Below are 21,517 nucleotides of genomic sequence, written 5' to 3'. Positions count from 1 at the left end.
CTAATCAGATCTTTATTTGATTCAAGTCAGAAGTGTAAATCAATGGAGTATGGGGTGATTCCAATTACATTTACATATTTATTGCTTTAGAATTGCATGGCAGTCATGCCATAAGGAGATCCTCATTTCTTTACATTTTCTCCCCTCAAAAAGTTGTATTACAGCTCTTTCTCCTTCTTTACTTACTTCAATGTATTACCCACAAGGATATTCCATTAACTTCTTACTAGGTCCCAATATCTAAGGTCATGGAAAAAGACAACATTAGGAGATAATTATCTGTGGTGTGTTGATACTAAATTACTGTAGACTCAAACTTCTTAGAAAGGCATATAATGGGACATGAAGCCATTTTCAGATGTCCCATGTGAGCTTGTGGGACAACTGCTTATTTTCATAAGCAAGAAAAGCTGGAAAGCAGAAAGGCTTGGGTTACCATTGGGTTAAAGAATTTTGTTGGACTCAACATCTTTAAAAAGAAGGAACTTTTTCAGTCTTACAGGCTTTTGGGGGATACTTTTTTTAGCTATGTTTTATAGAACCTCTTCAGATATTGGTGCTCTTGTAAAGCCAAGGGCTGCTGTAGCCTAGATTAAAACTAACTAGGCTAGATTTATTTGGTTTGTCACACTAAGCAGAAAACATTCATTTGTGGAGTTTTCTCTTCCCTTGTCCTTCCTTTTACTCTTTATAGCCAGATGAAGTTTAATTAATTAAAAGTTTAGTGCAATTTCAGATATAAAAAATAACTACGGAAGTAGCATGATACTAAGAACAAATGAAAAATAATTTGAATTGGAATTGCAAGATATTCCAAGCACATAAATGTTGTTAATGATTATTTTAAGTTTACTTTCTGGTAAACATTTATTTGGTGTGATTTTTTTCTTTTTTATTTTTCATCTGTCAGCTGTCACAATAATTTATTTGTAAGCATTTGCTGTTTCCTTTAAACTTATCAAGTATTTTTAATAGCAGTACTTTTTTTGTCCACTTGAACTGTGTCAAATATCAGCGAATCTACCTGAAGACAGATCCTTGCTTGGTCTAAATGACTGTATATTTTAAACCTCAAACATTTTGTACTGATAGTCCCAGAGAGTAAAATTATTATCTTTACTTAATTGAAATATTCTTTTTTCTATTCACTTTAATGAAGTCAGTATTTGTCAGGTTAAGCCTTCAAAATACTTTTAAATACATATTTGCAGAGAATCTGTCCACCTGCCATTTTTTTCCTTAGCTTAGAGAACACAGTAAACAGGTGTGTGGAACTTTTTGTTAGTAGAAAGCATTGCAGTACTGCCTAGTGCATGAAGCCTTGCAGATTCTTCTCATCCTCTGCTGTACTGATCTGTTTAAGGATTCTGTCTTGTATAAAACTTCCCTTTTGTTTCAGTCCTATGGTTATTCCTTTGCAATGAGTGATGTATTTTTTATTAGAATATGGACATGTAAAAACCTACTTGATCATTGCTTTGCACTGGTTTACAAGAGAGTATATATGCAGCATTGATTTAAAAAACATACCATAGCAGCTGGTTTATCTCAGAAATAGCAGTATAATTGTTGCTAAATAAGAGTAAATAAATAAGAACAGTACATACTGTCAAAAAAAAAAAAATTGGCATTGTGGGTTGCTCTTAGGTAAACAACTCTTTCCTGGCTTTTAGTAATCCACACACTGCAATGTCACCCCACCTCTTTAAAGTAATCAGAGATATTAGACTATGTCCAGGTAAAGTTTCTCACAGGGAAAATGTTGAGGAGATGCCTTTGTTCTCTGGGCTAATTTTAGAGTATTAAGAACAATAAGCAAATCAAATTTCAAAACTTTTTCTTCAAATTTGGAAGGATAAAGGCAGATGGAAAACATGAATTCTATTCCAATGTGTGTTCAGTTTCTGTTTGAGGGCAATTTCATTAATTTATTTGTTGTGCTCTGTGGGAAAGGGAGTGTTGGACAGTGGGTACAGCTTCACAGGGTATTGCTGTGCTTGTGCGACAAATACCATAGCTTTATGATAACAGCTGTTGACAAAGTATTCCACACCTGTTAATTACAGGTGTTACAAATAGAGAAGAATTTGGGTGTTTGCTGTCATGAGGATATTACAGATGTTTTGTTCCGTGCAGACCTCTGTAGCTGGCCTCAGATCTTCAAGGATGTAGTTGTTTATGGGCCTGTTCTGTCATCTGGGTGAGAAGCCACTCAAGTGCCCCATTCAGTTTCAGAATGTGGAATTTGGCTGCTCCATCAGCTGGCGTCGCAGCAGCAATGCTGTTGCCAGCCTTCTAGTTCAATGTGTCTGTCACTCTGTTTCCAAAGGGACCGTGAGGAAGAAGTATGATATGGCGCAATATTTCCATCTTATCATCTACCCATCCTGTCTAATTAAGCAGTTTTGACTCCTCTGCCTTGAAGTCAGCCCTCAAAGATTGTTTAAAACTGTGACAAGTTAGCCTTATGTGGAAAATGGTCTCTGTGTGTTTTAGGAAACCTAACATTTTCTAACGATTTATAAATTACATTCACCTTCTTCAAAAAATAAACAAGGCAATGTTTCCTCTAACTAACTGAAATTTTGGGAAAGCCGAGACATTCTGCAAAGTCTTGACTTCTTTTGCCAACAGTGGAATGCTGTATGAAAGTTATGTATTCTGCCTGCAGCAAAAGAAGTCAAAGTCTTTAATTCTGAAACCATCTGATAGTATCTGTGTTATAAAACTGGTGGGTTCACATTTAGCATATTGCAGTGTATTAAACATAAGGCTGGCTTTGAGTAGTGGTTTAGTGACCCCATAGCCAAAAGAACGATGATTTATTTCTGTGACAGCTAAAACAAAACCTAAAATCCTAGGAAGCTGAGAAGAGAGATGACAGAAAACTAGGCAAAAGAGAAATCCTATTAAAAAGATGGTTCTTTGGAGGATAATGATTCTTCTATATAATATATGTTTGTCTGACTTAAAAGGGAATTAAAGGGACCTTGAGAAGTCATCTGGCTTGCCTCATGATATAGTCCATGGTAGAGATGATTTTTCTTTTCCTTTTGCGTCACTTTCTCCTTAATAATTCTGATGATGAATTTACAAACTTAGGCAAATCTTAGCCTTACTATCTGTATCATGGTGCTTGCTAATAGGAATATTGTCTGAAATCTTATTTACTAACATTATTGCATTTGAATCCATGAAGAGAAAAAACGTATTGTTTCACCTTTGCTATGGCCTTTTATGCATTTTGCAGCCATTAATGTCATTCCTCTGGACTTTGTTTTATTAAAGATCCCACATTGCTCCAATATTGCCACATTGAGGTATAGTTTCTGTGTATGTAAATGTTCTTGGTTTTCTTCCTTGCCTTCCCCTGAGAGGGGCTTCATGGCTTTCCTGCAGTGTGAGTACCCAGAACTCGTTCATAAGCTACTCCTTTCCATTCTATATTTGTGCACCCATGGTTTCAGGGCCAAAAATAGACTCTTGATTTGTCCTTAATGTCCTCAGCATACCGTCAGTGAAGTGTGGTGGCTGTAGAACTGATCAGAGTCGTTTTTTAAATTGAACTATAAGTTGGATTAACTTCTGCTTTTGGATATGTCTTTTTTAATTTTCAAGTGTAGAGGAGTCTCTTGCCCTGCTGTAGGACATGTTGGGATGTGTTACTGGGATGACCATTGTGAGAGATATCAATGCACAGGAAACTATATAAAATTAGGGGGAAGGAACAGTGTTTGGAAGCTGATTTAACAAAAAGCTGTCAGTGAAGTACAGAGCCTACAACTTCCTTTAAGAAGAATAAATATTACTAGAGGCAATTGATTAAAAATAAAATATAAGGCCTCCTTTCCCAGTTTAAATGCCATCTGATCCAAACTGCAAACTGCCATCCAGTTTCCATCTCTTTATTTGAATTACAGTTGAGTAGTGTGTTTTCCTCAGTGCTTTTGACTTGGTGGTGTGCAGGGTACATTATCATACTTTTCTTCTAAGGTCTGGTAGCTTCAGACTTTCAGACCTGAATACAGGAAGCTAATTAAGTTGCTTAACTTCTACAGTGTTAGTTTAAAGATGCCCTCTTTCAATTAGAGTCCTAATTACTAAAATGGTGTGAGCCCATACCTGTATGAGAACTTAGTCCTGTCTGTTGACTGTTAATTATATTACATTTATTCTTGCATATATGCAGTTGTAGTTAAGTGGAAAAACTTAGCCCAGTGGTTCTCAAAATCATCCAGGCTATTGGAGAATTAAGGTGCCTTTGTTCAGTAACAAAGGAGAAACTTAATGCACAGGTTCTGTGCATAAAGCTTGTTCTCTTTTTATGGCTAGTCACTGTGGTGTTTGTACCCTTTGACTGCATGGCAGAGATACAGGCTGATGCTCTTTGTCATTGAAAGCTTCATCTGAGAAACAGTATCTGATCAAGTGAACAGATGTTGTTCACCTGGTCAGATGATGTTTCAGCCTTCTGCTGAATGAATGGTCCTGAAAACTTACGTTTTTCTCATTCATATATTAGCAACATCACTCCATTTATTACCACATCATTTGAATGCACAACTTATGCTTCTACCTAATGAGGGCAAAAATCCATTTGAATTCAATAGCCAGAACAGCTGACCAACTTTTGCTGTGGTTCTGGTGCTCTGTTCTGAAAGGGAGGTTAGGCAAATATTTACATTCAAAATATATTACAACTTCTTAACTTCTGGCAGATCTTTTTCTTCAAGCTATAAATCAGCAGATTGGTTCTGTCTCATGAGTATTGTGGCATGTCTGTTACCTGGAAAGAGATAGGAAAAGTATTTCCTCCAACTTCTTTCACCAAACAAGGTTACTTTTGTTTATTTGTTTGTCCTTAAATTCAGTTTTGCTTAATTTTGAATTGCACTAATTGCAGGGGTACATAGCATCTTCACACAAAGAGCGAGCCATCTTGCCACAATCTTCAGGGCTAGATCCTGAATCAGTTGTGGAGAGTCCAGCAAGGGTAGGTCTTAGGACAAGGAGGATGTGAGGGGTCATATGGCTAATGGAGAAAGAGTGAAGCAGAAGGCATCAGTGTTTCATGCATCCTGTAGATAATTTCTATGCAGTGTACCCAGTGGTTATGTTTAATCACTTAAAACCTTGGCAGAAGAAACCTTTGCACTTAAAAGGCAGGACATTCAAAAGGACATTAGAATGGAGAAATTAAAGAGCATTTTCGTGCTCCTTTTTCCATGTTTAATATTTAGCTTTGCACCACCGTTGCAGAGCACATTTTCAAGATAAGATAAAAGATCCTCTTTTTAGTACCCCATGTTCATTGAGGACTTGAAACAAACAATGCATACCCCTTTTGGAAATTCAGCCTTTAGTAAGAGCTGTAATGTTTCAGACACTTCCCAAAATCAAGTCCTTGTGTCTTTAGAGCAGAATGAGGTTCTGACGGAGAGCTGGTTGCCTCAGCACATGTGCCTGTTGAAGTATACCACATCTCTCACTTGGTTTCCAGCAGCCACTGTGGAGGGGTATGCATGTACCATAGAGTCTGTCTCTGATGTGTCAGCCTAAACAAACATCTTTCAGATGCTCTTGGGCACCTGAAAAGGTACTACTTAGCACATTCTATATTATTATTATTATTAGTAGTAGTAGTAGTATTGTTGTTGTTGTTGTTGTTGTTGTTGTTGTTCTTTCTTCTCACTGCTGTGGTACAGACTGTACTACTAACATCAAACCATTCAGATACAAGGACCATGCATGTCTTGTAGGAAGCCAAAGCATGCAGTTCTATCTGTCAACGCCACCTTTATCAGCCACACCCTCCCAGTTACATTAGCCTCCTCCACCCTGAAACAGGTAAATTGGGTGACAGTTTTCCCAGGCCCCAGTCTGGAAGGAGTATCAGGGTGTGGCGTGGCCTCTGGTTGGAGGCAGCCTGCCCATAGGTTGGCACTGGTAAGGCAGAGCAGTCCAGCATTGGCAAGGTGGGGGAGGAGGGGGCAGCATCACTGCTCCTGCAGGGAAAACAAAAAAAAAAGCCTTTTTGGCTGGATCTGCAAACATGTCTTGCTGACTGTGTGGCTGCACACAGGCCTGTATCCTGGCTGGGGGGAAGGTGGGTCCAGGAGCAGAGGGACTGTGGCTCATAGTCTGAAGGACTCAAACTGTGCTCCGGACTGGGTGACACCATGAGATGATTTAAGCTTTATCTCAAAGGGGCATGGGTTGCAGCCAGAAATATATCCAGCTGATGTTAATTGGTTATTTCCCAAGATCAGATGCAGGGTTTTCTTTGTGCCATTACTTTACCTGAAGGTGGAGTTGTACTATTCCAGGAGAACTATATATAACAGGAATATGTATTTGAACTCACATCCTGGAGTATTCTAATCAGAACATAAAGTGGAGGGGAAGAGGCATAGGTTTTAATTCTTTTGGTCTCTGATTATTTTCTTTCGGACTGAAAAACCTATATAACCTATAACAACCTTCTAAATGTGTCAGGGAGGTTGATAAAATTCAAGGAGTTTAAATTAGGACCTCAGTCTCTGTACCACAAAGCCTAATCACATAAAAATATAGTGTATGTGGTATTGTAGTTCCCTTCAGACCCAGAATTTCTGTGTTTATTCCCTATCTAATAACCCAGCTTCAACTGTAAAATATGGGTAGTGCTTTTTTGTGCTTTCCACATTCCCATGAACCTTTTCTGAAATTTTTAGTGTTGTTTTGTTTTGGTTGAGTTTGCAAGGGGGGTTTTTGTTTGTTTTTGTTGTCGTTTTGGTTTTGGTTTTGTGTTTGTTTTTTTTTTTTATGGGGGAGAATATGAGTCAAATTATCTCCAGTTCATGTGGGTACTGAAACCAGGAGCTTACATAAAAGAGGGAAGATGCAAGGCTGGTTACAAGAAAGATAAGTAGCATATCTTGTTGGCTACATTTTTGGATGACTGGGAGGAGTTCATGCTGTTCGTCTTTCACTCAGTGATGTTGGTAGGTTGTATGTGAAACGTACATGACAAAGCGGGCATGACAGGGAGCTCCTGAGAGGCTCTCAAGCTTCGTCTGTCTTCTGTGTGATTGGCAGGACGGCATCACCACCTACCCAGTTGTTCGCCTGAGCACCCCACAGAAGCACTGGTGTATGGACACATAATGTCACAGTCCAAAATGAAACTGAAGGCTTTGTAGGTGTGGGAACAGGTGTTTTATGGATTGCTCAGGTTGGTTCAAGCGATATGTATGTGCCTGTCATCTATTTCTACTGTCTCTAAAATCTCGTTTCTGGGTTTTTTAGATACTTTGCCATGGATTTGGAAAGCAGCTTTGAACATTTTTAAAATTTGGAAAGCAGCATATTATTTTGGTTTTGAGGGGAATGGAGAACAGTGATAGAGAGGACCTCTCTAATACTGTACAATCTCAGTGAGCTCTACATTTATGCTGTAAATCCACTCAGTACCTTGCATTCTTAGGCCTGTTTCTATTAGTTTAAAAGTGCTTCTCTTGCTTCCTTTCCCATTCAAGTCTGCAGTGGCATTGCATATTGTGCTTAAACTATAAAACCATACAGTTTAATGATTTAATTAGCACTCTTTTTTTTTTTTCCTTTTTTTTTTTTTTTTTTTTTTTTTTTTTTTTTTTTTTTTTTTTTTTTTTTTTTTTTTTTTTTTTTTTTTTTTTTTTTTTTTTTTTTTTTTTTTTTCTTTTTTTTTCTTTTTTTTAGGTAAGCTTAGGAGTCCTCCCCTTCAACGTTATAACAAATATGTAGATATAGAAGTGTGCACTTGCTTTGATGGAGCTTTTCCTGTCATTCATATTATAAAACAAATTGTTTGATTTTGAGGGTGGGAAAGAAAGAAAAAAGCCCCAAAAATGTCTCTCTGTTTTTAACGAGCAGAGTTTAGCCAAGTGGCAATTAATACTCTTCAGTCTTTGCCCTAATTAAGAGCTTTTTAGGATCCTCTGAGAAAAAGGGATTTTGCCAAGTTAGCAAATTTTCAGACAGGTGAGCTGCTTTTAGCTTTGCCTTTGCTTGGTACATTTTTGATAGTGTTTTTTCTCATTGTTATTCCTTTTCCTTTTGTTGCTCTGACATTAGCCATGTTCTTATGCTGCCCAGATTACTGATCTGATATATATGAAACTTCTCTATAATTTTGTGTTAGGGAAGAATTATGGAAGCTGAAATAATCACTCAAAGCAAAAGCTGTTGTTCTGAAACTAAGTAAGGGAAGAGAGGAAGCACAGTCTTGTTTTCCTAAGCCAAATTCTTTACTGAGCCTCCTTTCAAAATACAAGCATAAAAAAATCCCATGGGGATGTGGTTATCATTGACCCAATGAGGACCATCATGCTACATGAATTGTGGCAACTGGGCCCCAGGGGTTCAGAGCTGAAACTTTTTTTTGTCTCTTCACACAATGGGAATGAAAGTTTTCAGAAGTGTTGATCAAAACTTTTTATTTTAAAGTTACTTTTTCACAGAAAGAGGTAGGGACATTTTTAGACTGGAAACACCTGAAGGTCCTAGTTCAATTTATGCATTTTTAGAGCTTTCCCATTACCAAGACAAAATCATGTTTCATGTTAACTCTGTGAAATGGCTTCTTGGCTTTTCAGTCTTTAATAATTTTACATTGAAAGTGTCTTAAAACCAATTTTTGCTCACTTCTTTAAAGGGAAAATAAGGAAAAATTCATAGTCAACTACATGGCTATAATCAATTACAATGGGACTTAGCAAGCAGCAGAGATGACATTTGGTTGCTAAGCCATTACAGATACTTTGCCAAAACCTTCAGCTGATCAATCTCCCTTACTGCTTCAATATGGTAAATATAATTTCTTGAAACAACACTAAGTGATTAGGATTAGAAAAATGGTGTAAACTGTAATGTTTATGTTCTCTGACTGCTCTGTAATAAGAGAAAAGAAACCAAACCAAACTTTCACAATCAGTCTTGCATTTAGTGGTCACATATGGAGATGTTAGCTGGTATCTCACATTGTAGTCAGGTCAGAAGGGAAGCTCTCAGCCACTTCACTTGGAAAATTCATTACTCCATTCAAGCAATGACATGAAATACAGTCTCGGTATATTCTTCTGTTTAGAAGCATGAGGTCACCCAAGATTACCAAAAGTGTCATCTCTCTCTTCTAGATTCAAGGAAGAACTGCCTAAATTAGAGCTGGGGAAGAGGGCTTGAATAGATGTGGAAGAGAAATGGACCTTGTGATCTCACACTGAAATTTATAGCTAGATGTTGGCTAACTCTTTCTAAGATACTTCCCTGACCTTTCTAAGATTAGCTTTCTGAAAGAGCCAAAGAGAAGAATCTTTGGATTTCCTTTTACTTATTTTCTACTTCTGCTAAACTTAAAATCATCAATAATGGAAAAATACTCAACCTGAGCTGTGTGACACAGTTTTAATGGCTTATGGCCAAACACTGTAAAAACCCAAGGTCAGAATAAGCTAATAACGAGCCTCCAGGTGCAGTTTATCTTCTGCTTATGTTTGAGTAAAGAGGGTACCCAGTTACTGTGAGCCAAAAAAATAACCCCTAAGTCAGGAAGTCAAAAAATTGGAATCTTTCCCCTCTGATGCTGCAAAATTACAAATGCAACTGAGGTGACAAGGATAGAAGTGGTCCTGAACTATCCGCAGAAGGGGAGTTTTGGCACTTTTCTGAGTGTGAGCAGAAGGGATTGGTGACTGCCCCTGTTGGCTCCCTCCCTTTTTCTTTTGTCATAGGAGAAGTTCTCCCCTGATGTTATTAAGAAATGTGTGAACTCATTCCACTCTACAGAGCACCTGTATGATGTCTGATACCTTGTAACTTTTCTTGCGGGGTATTAAAACTGGATCTCCCCTCATGACTCAAAAGGCTGAACTTTCAAATCCAAGTCCGTTCATCTGTTCATCATGCATCGCTCCATTTCCCAAGTTCTGTATTTGACTGACAGCTTGGTTCTGAGACTTCATCTATCTCCGCAGTTTCAACCATTGTCAAAGCTGCCAAATGAAGGTCTCACCTTCCAAATAGTGAGGAGTTACTTCTTTAACTCCATTACTGAATGTCCTTTCATTCGTTGAAGGGAGTCTGAAGAAAACAGCTTGTGTGTGTTTTTAATTACGTGTTTGTTCAGCCCTCTGAGGATGTCAGGAGCTGTGAACAGCAAATGCCAAGTGATTGCCAGGAAGAAAGCTGCTGACTGCAGTGCATCACAGACAGAACCCTTCTGTGTAACTGCCACTGCCTTGCCATGCACATACCAGGGATATCTGATTTTGATTATAGTCTCTCCTCTGATGATAGTGCTGTCTCGGGTTCTCCTAGAGACAAAGTCTTGGTCAAGTGAAAACATAAGCAATGGTGTAGTCAAGGACAAAGTCAGTCAGTCTCCCCCAGATTCCAGTCTATTGACTCTTCTCTCTTCCTCATTTGGAGTGAACTGAAAGGCTAACAATCTTCCTTTAAATGAGCATAACTGTGTTATGTTAGTCTAGACAAAGGAAATCAAATTAATTAGCAGAAAAACTGCAAATGTGCTGTGTAGGAGGACCTGTCATTAAAGTACCTCATTCAGACTCCTGTGGCTTGCTGTGTATTCAGAATGATAGCTCTGGTCTTCCTCTCAGCAGAAGAGAAATAGAATAATAGTAGGCTTCAATTAGAGACAGAACTATAATTCAGTCATGAGCAAGGAGAGAGGGAGGTGAGTAGTAAGATGGCTGCTCTGCAAAGCCTAAGTCATAAAATATAAAATCCCAATTTACACATGGCAGCAGATCCTTGTATGATTGAATTACATCCTTCATATTCAGTAATGGGCCAAGTCTGTAAACCAGAATACAGACAGAGCAAACATTTACATTCTTTGGGTAATGATGGAGGGAGGATCACTGATCTGAACATGAATCAAAGCCACAAGAACACAGATGTGGGACAGCCACGCGTTACTATCAGTGTGAAGTGGGAGGGACAGAGTAAATTTCCAGTATTTTCATGTGAAATTTCCTGTGCTACAAGTCATCCTGCAACATTTCACTGAAAATTCATCTTTTAGTTACTTTTAGTTAAGTGATACACACTGCCAGTAACAGGGCATAAATGTTAGTTTGCACATTCATTCTGTGTGCTGTGTGTTTTCTAATATACGCAGAGAGTGATACTAAAGTGTATAGGTATTTAGCATTTTATGTTCATAGTGCATATCTAATTAAAATTTTATTTGTATTCCTAACTTTATGGCACTCATAAGTGCTGTGCTTTTGTTGAGCTGCTATGATTTGTTTTGGTCCATTTGATAGCTATGACAGTCAAACACATGACTGTCAATTTGGAAATACCAATAGACATGTAGTGAAATAAATGAAAGTTCCTTTTTTTTTTTTTTATTTTACAAAACAACTTGAAAACAAGGGTCAAAATAGTTCCAAACTGAAGAACTTGCATCAAGACATCGACTGATGCATGTGTATGCAGGAAGCCATGTAACTCTGGAGGTTTTGAACTCCAAATGTCGTCTTTGTTTATAGGCTTGCAGAAACACGGGGGAAAAAAAAAACATCAGAGCATACATTTACTGCACTTTTCAGTCCTCACAGATTTGAATTGCATTTCAGTTGCATACATGAATTTTTTCATATAAGACCTTGAGTGATCAGGTTTCCTTTCAGACCAAAACCCACAGCTGAGTCAAACATTTGAAGCAAAAGTAATTAAACAGGGATTCTGATGGGCCATTAGTTAATCCAGAAAAAGTAACGGCAAAAGTGAGCCAAGCAGAAGCCTGGTTCTTAGGGAAAGAATAAAACATCTTGTAATTCTCCAAGTAAGTCTATGAAAAAAAAAATTACAGGATCAACCCAAGGTTAATACCATGCATGGTGTGCAGCAGTGACTTGTTACTGCCTGGTTTCCACTGACACATAGTGCAGTGCAAATAAGTTTTTAGCTTTTGGGCCAGCTTACACCCTGGGCAAGAGACTGTTTTAAAAACTTCGAGTTGACCCACCACTATTTCAATGTGTACATTAAAGCTCATGAACTCTGGTTTTCTATGGCTGTGCACAATGTGCCAGTGCATCACAGTAACCCTAAACATCCTCTTTATTCCTCACTCTTCCTGTGATTCTAAACTGTGATATAATTGACTTGCTCCCTCTTGTCCCCTTGACTGAAATATTTTTCATACATCCCTGTGTACCCTAGGAGAAAGCACACAGAGTGATGCAATAGAAGATTCAAACCTGCCTTGCTGTCCAACCTGTTTGAAATTTGGCAGAGGGAAAAAATTTATTGTGAGGAAGTGTCATATGTGTTGCTTATTAACCAAAGGAAAAAAGGATGAGAGGATTTCCTAGATTTTTCCTTACTGAGGAGAAAAAAAATGCTTTTCTGTGAATACCTCCGATAAGGCATTCAGTTTCATTTTTGCGTGGTGCAGACCTGGTTGCAGCTAACAGGATGAATGGGGTCAATTCCTATGATATTTGCTCATTAGCATAGATCTTCTGCACTCTGTCCCCAGAACTGCTGTGAGTTTTAGTCAGGAGGACTGACGCTTTGGCAGGCAAATTTAAGCAGAGATAAATCCAAATGAAGAATGTTCAGAGGAATAAATATATGCAATTTTTAGGACAACTTTATGAAAATACAGCTGGATCGGTTCTTACGAGGGACATATTGGAAAATAGTGGTGATACATAGCTGAAATTTTGTATGTATGGGAATTTGCATACTGCCTAATAGAAAGACTAGCCTGCGGGATATTGTGATAAGAACAATTCTTATTTGAACCATCTGTGGTTTTCAGCTCTATAGATAGGATATTGGCTTACAAAAGTTCATAATATAAACACTAGACTATCAATAACATTTTAGATTTTTCAAACAGGAACATGACCACTTCAGAGTCATAATGTGATCACTGAGGACAGCATCTTGAATAGAGAGTCTGAAAGAATACAACTATCTGAATCTACCAGAAAAATCTGGAAAATTTAAATGTTACTTCTCTGCTGATTAACCTAGTGTTTATTATAGGCAAGATTACAGGCCACCTATTGATTTTTAGAAGTAATGATATTTTTCTGACCATTAAGAGAAGCAATTGGAAGTTCTTTTGAGCACTTTAGAAACCTCAGTTTTCTTCTAGAACAGAACTCATCCAAATGCCCTCTTTTTGTAGTGGTGCAAGTACAGTAATGAATATGTATTGAACATTAATGGTCTTCTCTCTTATTGTGGGCTAGAAGATAAGCTGTGTGTTCTAGAAGTAGTGTGTTGTTTGAAGCTATGAGACATAAAGCTCCTAACTCCATCTCTGTTTTATTAAAACTCAGAGCAACTATATTGGAAATTTTCATACAAATGAATTTTCATTTACAAAAATATAATTTTTTTTAAAGAAAAGCTTGCCTAAGGGTAACAAATCCATATTGCTTAGCAAAAAAGAAGAGTATTGGTGCCATGTGGTGCAATTAAAAGGTGTTGGAAATGGTCCATTCTTAGTTAATTTCTGACCTCCAGTAACTCACTTCCCCTCTGAGCTCAGTTCTGGTCCTGCCATATGTTGATCACCAAGTCAGTCTACAAACATTTGAAGATGTGTTGCTTAGTCAGGCACTGGTCTTGGATGCGATTTCTATGTTCTGTTGTAATGCAAACAACAAAAATATAATGGAGACTACTCATTGCAAAATAGTCTTTTGTAGTATTGATTCTCCAGTGAGGAAGCAATGAAATGAGCTATTGTATTTAAATGCTGAACTTTCCCCATTCTTGTGTTGACTGTCCTCCTTTCCAACAGGCTGAGGGGATGGTCACAAATGAAGACATTTGCTCAAGCGACCGCTTCCCTTCAGATTTAGTTTTTAGTTTCCCAAGGGCAGAGGTCTGCTGTTTCCTCCTAAATGAAATGCTGCCAAATGGGAGTGTACCAGCTGCCTTCTGCACAGAAGAATAAAGTTAAATGTAGGCTGTTTTTGCTTGCTGGACAAAATGTTCATGTGCAAACAGAACTGACTTGCCTATTTGGGGCTCTCTGTCTCGTGCTTGAAAGCTGAGCAACACTAAGAAGAAGAACAAGTATCTATTCAACTTAGTTCACTCTTGCTGAGAGACATTTTTGAGATGCATAGCAGAGTTATTGGTCCTTTCCAAAAAATCTCTTCTCCTTGTATCCAAGGAGTTTTATTTATTCCTTCCACCCCCTGACTGCAGCATTCTTCAAAACCAGGTTGGGAGAAAGAAAATCAGCCTCATGGACAGCTAACAGAAATCTGGTTTTATTTTGTGGGTTTTTCCCTCCTCCCACTCCCCCTTTTTTCCCTAGTCTTGCATATGCTGCCAGTACTGATGACTACCCAGACACTTCTGAGTAGGACATCTCACTCTGCTTGGGACAGTCCACATTGCTCACCAGGCAGACATTTGTCTGTGGTTCGTTCTAAAACCACAAGTTCCTGAAGCTGAAATAGCAATGAAATTTAGGGCTTTTAATCATAATAATAATAATAAAAAAAACCCCTTTGTCCAGTTACCTGCTAGTATTTTAGTTCTGTGTATTCCTATTCCCCTAAAAATGGCGTTGCTGCATTCCTGAGCTACTGTAGGATAACACTGCTTTTACATTTTTTGTAGCTTTTGTTCCTTATCTCTATTTTACTTTTCCTGTGTTAAAATGCTGATGCAGTTGTGGAATCAAATCTTTGCTACTGGTAAATACAAGTTAATATGAAGTTGACAGTGTCTTGCTTATTGTATTACCAGGCTAACATTTACACTTAAAAAAACCCCAAATCCAAACCAACAAACCTTGTAGCAGTTTTCTCCCCTATTTTCTTCTAGTTGGGGGATTACCTTAGTAATTGCATCTATTACATGTGGTGTGTGTGTCTGGTTTGGGAAGCACTGGTATTTATCATGGATTTAATCACAGAGTGTGGGTAAGGTTAGAAGGAACCGCAGTGTGTCATCTGGTCCAACCTTCTTGCTCAAGCAGGGTCATTCTAGAGCACATTGCACAGCCCTTGGAACTAGAAAATCTGTAGTCACAGCTAAATTAATATAATGCAACATCCTTTCAACTAGCTCTATCTTAGCGTAGATTGTTCCCACCATTGTATTTTTCTACATACTTTGGTTTTGTTGATGATTTATATATTTTTCGATATTTCAAATCTAGTGTCTTCAGGAACTATCTTGACAAGGAGAGCTGCTAAATTCTGAGATTAGGAGGGAAATGTTGTCCTCTCCAGAAGAACATAGGCTGGGATCAATGAAACCCAGCTCCATCTCCCCTTGTCAAAAACAAAGCAAGAACCTCGCTGTAGAGTGTGGTTCTTGAGATGTCCATCCTGCAGGAAGACCTTTCCTTGTTCTTTCAAAGCTTCGTGGTGTTCCCTGTGGGTATGCTTGGCTCTCTGGTGGATAGGTGTTTGGTGAAAGGGAGAGAGAAGAATGGATCTTCTCGGTGGGCAGGAGAGGGAAGGATGGAGAGGAGGAAGAATCTCCATCCAAGCCAGCCAAACTAGGAATTTATTATGTCTGAAAGAAATGTTTTCTCCCTCTACCACCTACTGCTAGTCTGCGATGCAAGAAAATAGCTTTCTTTCAAATCACTGTAGAGGGTTCTTAGAATGCAAGAATGGAAAAATATCTGCCTGTAATGGCATTAATTATTCTTTTTTAAATAATTATTGCTTTTGGTGTTGCGTGCACTCGTTTTGAAGAGTGATGCTTAGTATTCCCACTACATGGTAACTCTACTGCCCAAATGCAGAGATTTTGTATCTGAATATCTGAAAAACACATCCTAGCTTCAGTACTGTGTTTTCTGCATTTTTTAAGTTTGGTCTCCCCTGCCTCCTTCATGTTTTGTTGTTGTGGCTGGCCTCAGTCCTGGCAATTTAGTAATGAGAATCTATTAATGATGGAACGATTTAATAGGATGCCCATGTCTCTGCAAAAAGAGATGCAGTACAGTGTTCAGTTTTTGCTGACACTGTTGAGACATGGAAGAACTAGTTTCCAAAGGATACTTAAAAGAGAAAAATTAGCACCAAATACCTCCCTTGCCCAAAGATGTTTGATTAGTGTTTATTATGTTCTTTATGTGAACATTGTACTATTAGAATCATGCCTAACTATTAATAAATTAAATAAATAGCATTTTTGGCTGCCTGGTAGAGAATCTGATATTTCCTGGCTTCCCACATCTGTTGCTAAAGCCAAGTTTTAGTTCTTTGAAAAGCCATTGCCTGGCTTGTCTTCAAGGAACACTTCTTGCGTCCCATCGTAAATGTGAGAACTAACCATGTACAACATGTTCTTACATTTATATACATATGACTGGTTTATACGGATTCTTTTTCTGAGTAGGTCTAATATGAAACTAGGTTGGGACTAGAAAAATTTTTGGTAATAGGGATTCCCACACTCAGGCACACTCAGCTGATCCCTAAGGAGAGCTCTCATGTCTCTGAAGTTTGCAGGATGGAATGTGGGAAAGAGTGATGCAGGTGGTCAGATGTGGCCCTCTGTGTATCATACCATGGAAATGGACCTGATTTAATCTAGTCTGTAGTGCCTGTCTTTTGCTGGCAGTTAAAGAGAATTGCTTTTCCAAGGGAAACTCTTCAGCCATTAATTAAATTCAAGATTTTCCAAAAGTACGGAGTCTCTGAATTTGTTCATCATCTTTCCAGTCATGGACTCTTATGGTACTTTTGATACGTGTAGGGTAGATTTATGGTATTAAGTTTTTTTCCTCATGAATCCATACTGTGATTAAGCTGAATAGGCAGGGTCTCAGGTTCCATGGCAAGACAGGTTTTGCAGGTTTTTGGGCTTTAAAAAAAAAAAAAAAATTAAAAATTGGCTGTGACTATTTTCTGAATTCTCTTCAGAAAGTCCTGGTGAAGTGATGATTGAGTCATACCTATATCAGAGACTTGGATGTTTCCAGGAATACTGATAATGCTGAGTGCTTTGTAGGTGTGCCTGCTAAAGCAAACAAATGGGTCTCACATCTGCTAATTTCCTGAGCAGCTAATATAAAATATCACAGTGATCTTCCGGTTACATCCCTCTTTCTTTCTGTCCACCTGCAGCTCTGAAGTAGGCTGATGCACAGAACAGGAATTCCCAGGCAGAAACTGCATCCTGAGCTGAGAAACTGGTCCTGACTTTGAAAACCAGAGGAAACATCAGAGCAGTCGCTCAGCACAGATGGGCACTGCTAAGTCTTGCCCTGCCTTTCAGACCGTAGCATCCACTTCTGCACTGGGGGACTTCTCCGAAAAAGATGCCCTTGAATTCTGAAATCAAATCTATTGCTCCAATTCAGAGAGAACTTCCCTAACCACAAAACTAGAGCCTATTTTGGGGGTTACATTACTGTCTGTCCTGCTCTGGAGCTGGATTACTTTCAAGAATGCATGAGTTATTGGGCCAGAAGGTCGGTATGCAGGAGAGAGCCTGCCTTGGTAGATATTTTATGTTACGCAGTAATTAGATACAAAGAAGAAATACAGCTAAGTGCAGACACAGTGATCCTGGGTCTTTCCCTCCTAATACAGTGCCCTGACCTCTGCAAATGACAGAGCTGGATCTTGGCATTCTTACCTCCTTGGCCAAAAGAAGGATTTTTTATACTCCTGGGTACCTGATAGCTCAGCTCCAGCATGCTGGGTTTGATGAATCTATGAACTCGTACTTGATGCTGATTTCCTTATCTCAGGGAGGAAAAACCTGTAAAAAAATGTAAATGCAACCAGGCCTTGCTGAGTATCTCGTCTAAGATTAAGTTATTCTCAGCTCACGTGGTAGAAAAAGAAAAAAACAATGAGGGGGAACTGGCAGCAGCTGGCAACAATGCTTGAAGAAGTTGGAAACTGTCACACAGGAGCCTCCACTGGCTCTGCCATGGGAACCCCAGTGCAGCAGGAATGGGGTGCCCAGGCTGGCATTGGTGCAAGTTCTAGAGGCAGTCTCTTGAGGCAGTTCTTGATTGCATGGAATCAGCCACATGCTGTTCCATTTTGTTACATCTAAGTAGGGCAGAACTGCCCTGTTCTTGCCAAAAGCCAGATTCTTCTCCAGTATGTTTTGTGTTTCTTCTCATCCTGCTCTGTCTGCAGACAGACAGCATTCACCATGTTGCTTTGCATTCAAATTGAGTTTGCCAAAATGTTCTGGTTCTCTGGGAGTACTGATGTTTCTCTTCTCTTTGCATGTGAGCACCATAAATATATGTAGTCCTTGGCAAATTGCTGGCACCAGGTGACCTTGTTTGCACTCTTACTTGCTTGAATAGGGGATTTGTGTGCCAGGGCTTAGAAAGGGGTGATTTGCAGGCTAGTAAAGGGCAACCCTGTGATTAGAAATTCCACGATCTGACAGAATGCACATTTGACCTGCTAGTGTAAGATAGATTATTATTCTATTACATAAATATTTTAAGGCTCAAGTTTGGTGAGGATCAATGAGAGAAATGAGTGGTGCGTTCCTACTTGTCTGTAGAAGTACTTGCTGACATGTACTGCAGCGTTTGGTTTATAACCTTACAATAGCAGCTTTGATTAATAATACTTTATTAGTTATAAACATAGACTTACTGAACAAATCCTACTTACTCTGTTGCATGGCTCTCCATGCCTACATAAAATCATTTCAGTAATTAAAAAGTTACTATAATATTTCTCTATAATTTAGATTTTGAGTTGTTAGTTCTCTCTCTGCTTTCCTGAATTCCTACATTAGATTTCTACTTTGCCCCCCATACCCGAAACAAAAGGGAAATGTGTCCTTTCAACTTGCCTTTTATGATAAGAAAGGGTGGCTGTGGTAAGACAGGGGTTTGTAGAACATAAAGGTTGTAAACAAACTGTAAAATCATCCCAAGAAAAGAGAAAGGTGTGGGGGAAAGGGTGCATCTCTGCTTCCGATGGGCTTCTGGACCTGTGCTACACCAGGATCAGAGAAATGAGACTGGAGAGGCAATATCCCTTGTGTTTCAAGAGAAGAGTAGAAGAGTATGCCTGACAAATGTGGCATAAGGCATCTTGTGAAAAGTTCATCTCTATTTTTTTCGAGAAGATGTAGGCTTGTAACTGTTTGGTTTTTTTTCCCTCTCCTTTCTATATAAAACACAAAGTAGTGGGGATCAGTTGTTTTATCTACTACTGAAATGCAGCCATCAGTACAGAATAACATGAGAACAGTTTGAAAGGAAGCATGGAACACTATATTCAACTGAAACTAATTACCTGATTAGGTTTTGGCCTGTATGTGTGGGTTGACATCCAATGGACTTGGCGACAATACCTGCCAGCAAAGCCAAGTCTAGTCTTGCTTCATTTAAAGACTTTGGACAAAAGTTCTGGACTTGCGTGCTGAATGCTAAGCAGTGTGAAAATAGGCCACTGATTTAAAGTACCCATGGCTACAGTGGATGTCAGTGGGCAGATGGCATGGTTGCAGATGAATGAGCTTTTTTGGAGTTTTAGAAATACTGGTTTCCATTTAAAGGTGGTTCTGTTTCAAGCACACAGTCCGGTGAAATTTAACTCTGCATCAGGACATCCTCTGTTCACAGCCATAGGATTAGCACTTTCCTTTCCTTCAGCACTTCAAAATTATCCCCTTAGAAACTTAGTCAAGTCTGGCACTGGAATTTCATAGACATAGAAAATAACCCAGGGGGATGTTATCTCACCTAGTCTGTAGTTCCTCCTCTTTATCTCCACAGGAGTTAAATACATTAGGCCGGCTTTATTAGGTGAGAAGCATTTGTCAGCACTGTTGTCTTCTTTTGCGCCTTTACTGCAAACACTTTTGTTATCTTTTGGTGTCATTGTTTGGAAAATGGCACGTTTTCCAGATAGGAGTGCCTTTGCAACATGTGAAGTGTTTACAGTGTTAGACGTTATACTTACCGGTCTGGTGGTAGTTTTTTGTCTTGGCATCTTTTTAGAGGAAAAAAAACCAAAATCATTATTTGGTTTGAAGCTTTAGTGTGAAGAGAGGGATGAGTGTTTCATCTGTACACTATTAAAAAATTATCCATTAAGAACAAAGGGCAGCAGAGCACTTTTAGAAAGACTTGGAAGTGTTCTTACCTCCAAATGGGAAGCTTCTGTGCTGCACCCAGTTCTGGCACTGTAGAGACCCTCTGTTCTCCTTTCCCAGGGAGAATGATATGAAATGAACTGTCAAATCAGTTGTAGCAGTTCACTGGTGAGCACTGACTTCATGAGGAGATTTAGTACACTACTGTGATAATCTGGAAGTGCTTTGAGACACATTACTAAAATGAATTGGACAAGAGCTGGTAAGAGATGCTCCACAGAACAAGAGTACCTAATAGACAACCACAGGAAAAAATATTTTTGCCATCTGGCTGACTATTTCAGCTTAGCAACCAGATCATGCTCTACCCTATTCCTTAACATCTAAAATAAATATTGAATCCTCTCGTGTTTACAGACCTTCTTAAGCCATTTGCCCAAGAGGCGTTGCAGTTGTGAAGTCCTCGAAATTGTGTTTAAGCATTTCCTCTTACTGCAAAAATAAATCCATCAAGTTTTTGGCCTCCCACAAAGACAACAAATACAAGCCTGTAAGTGCCATAAAAGCCCCAAGAAACTTCAGAAGCAATTTAAAATAATAAAAATAGACTTTTGGACACCCCGTGCTACTTCTGTGTGGAATGAGGTTGGGCTGGGTCTCAGGGGATGAAGAGGCATATGGGAGTTCACTTTGTGTAACCTGGTATTCCCTTCCCCTCTCCTCTGCCATCCCCAAAACAGCTATTACTATATTGTCAGGAGCCTCTTGAGCCTTTGCTAGCCAGAAGTTTGCCTAGGTATTTGGGCCAGGATTTCACAGAGAAGGAGGAAACCTTTCTGGCTGAAGCTTGGTGGTAAAACCACCACTTCAGTCATCAAAACAGCAGAGTCCCTGTGGGTAAAAAGCAAGTAGCTGGAGAATTTGTGAGGAGTGAGAGGGAGCAGTGCGACTTTCCAAAGGGCCTGGCCTCTTCATGATAAGTAACGACCCTAGAATAGTGCTAATCTCCTCAGAAAAGGGATGGGATTACTAAGGCAATAAGATCACTACTTCTAAAGGCATGGGTAAAGTTAAACTCCATTACAACTCTGTTGTTTGAAAATGTGTCTCTCTAACAGTGACTTCTGTTGCCATTGCAGGATGATTTGGAAATTTGCCTTGTCCGTTTTTCTGATGGCAACGCTGGTTCGAGTAACGGACACGAGGAAAAACCGTCCTGCAGGCGCCATTCCCTCTCCGTACAAAGGCAGCAGCAGCAACCACTCAGAGCGTAGGCAGCAGCTGAACAAGGAGGTGTTGGCCTCCAGCCAGGAGGCCTTGGTGGTCACTGAGAGGAAGTACCTCAAGAGCGACTGGTGCAAGACGCAGCCCCTGCGGCAGACTGTCAGCGAGGAGGGCTGCATCAGCCGCACCATCATCAATCGCTTCTGCTACGGGCAGTGCA

The 21,517-nt window shown here is 39.2% G+C and overlaps 1 protein-coding gene across 1 annotated transcript in view; it reads left to right on the top strand.

Moving 5' to 3' along the window:
- The window catches only part of GREM2 (gremlin 2, DAN family BMP antagonist), a 36,826-nt gene that overhangs the window by 14,737 nt on the left and 572 nt on the right, over positions 1-21,517 (top strand). The window contains exon 2 of the mRNA XM_027895759.1: positions 21,213-21,512. Coding sequence (XP_027751560.1) covers positions 21,214-21,512 — 299 coding nt within the window. The 5' untranslated portion in view covers position 21,213. The remainder of the gene's footprint in view (positions 1-21,212; positions 21,513-21,517) is intronic.

Source organism: Empidonax traillii, unplaced genomic scaffold, assembly GCF_003031625.1.
Source record: "Empidonax traillii isolate 1590-97213 ecotype Southwest subspecies unplaced genomic scaffold, ASM303162v1 scaffold466:size1224651, whole genome shotgun sequence".
Lineage (NCBI taxonomy): Eukaryota > Metazoa > Chordata > Aves > Passeriformes > Tyrannidae > Empidonax > Empidonax traillii.
This window is presented reverse-complemented; position numbering and strand designations above follow the sequence as displayed.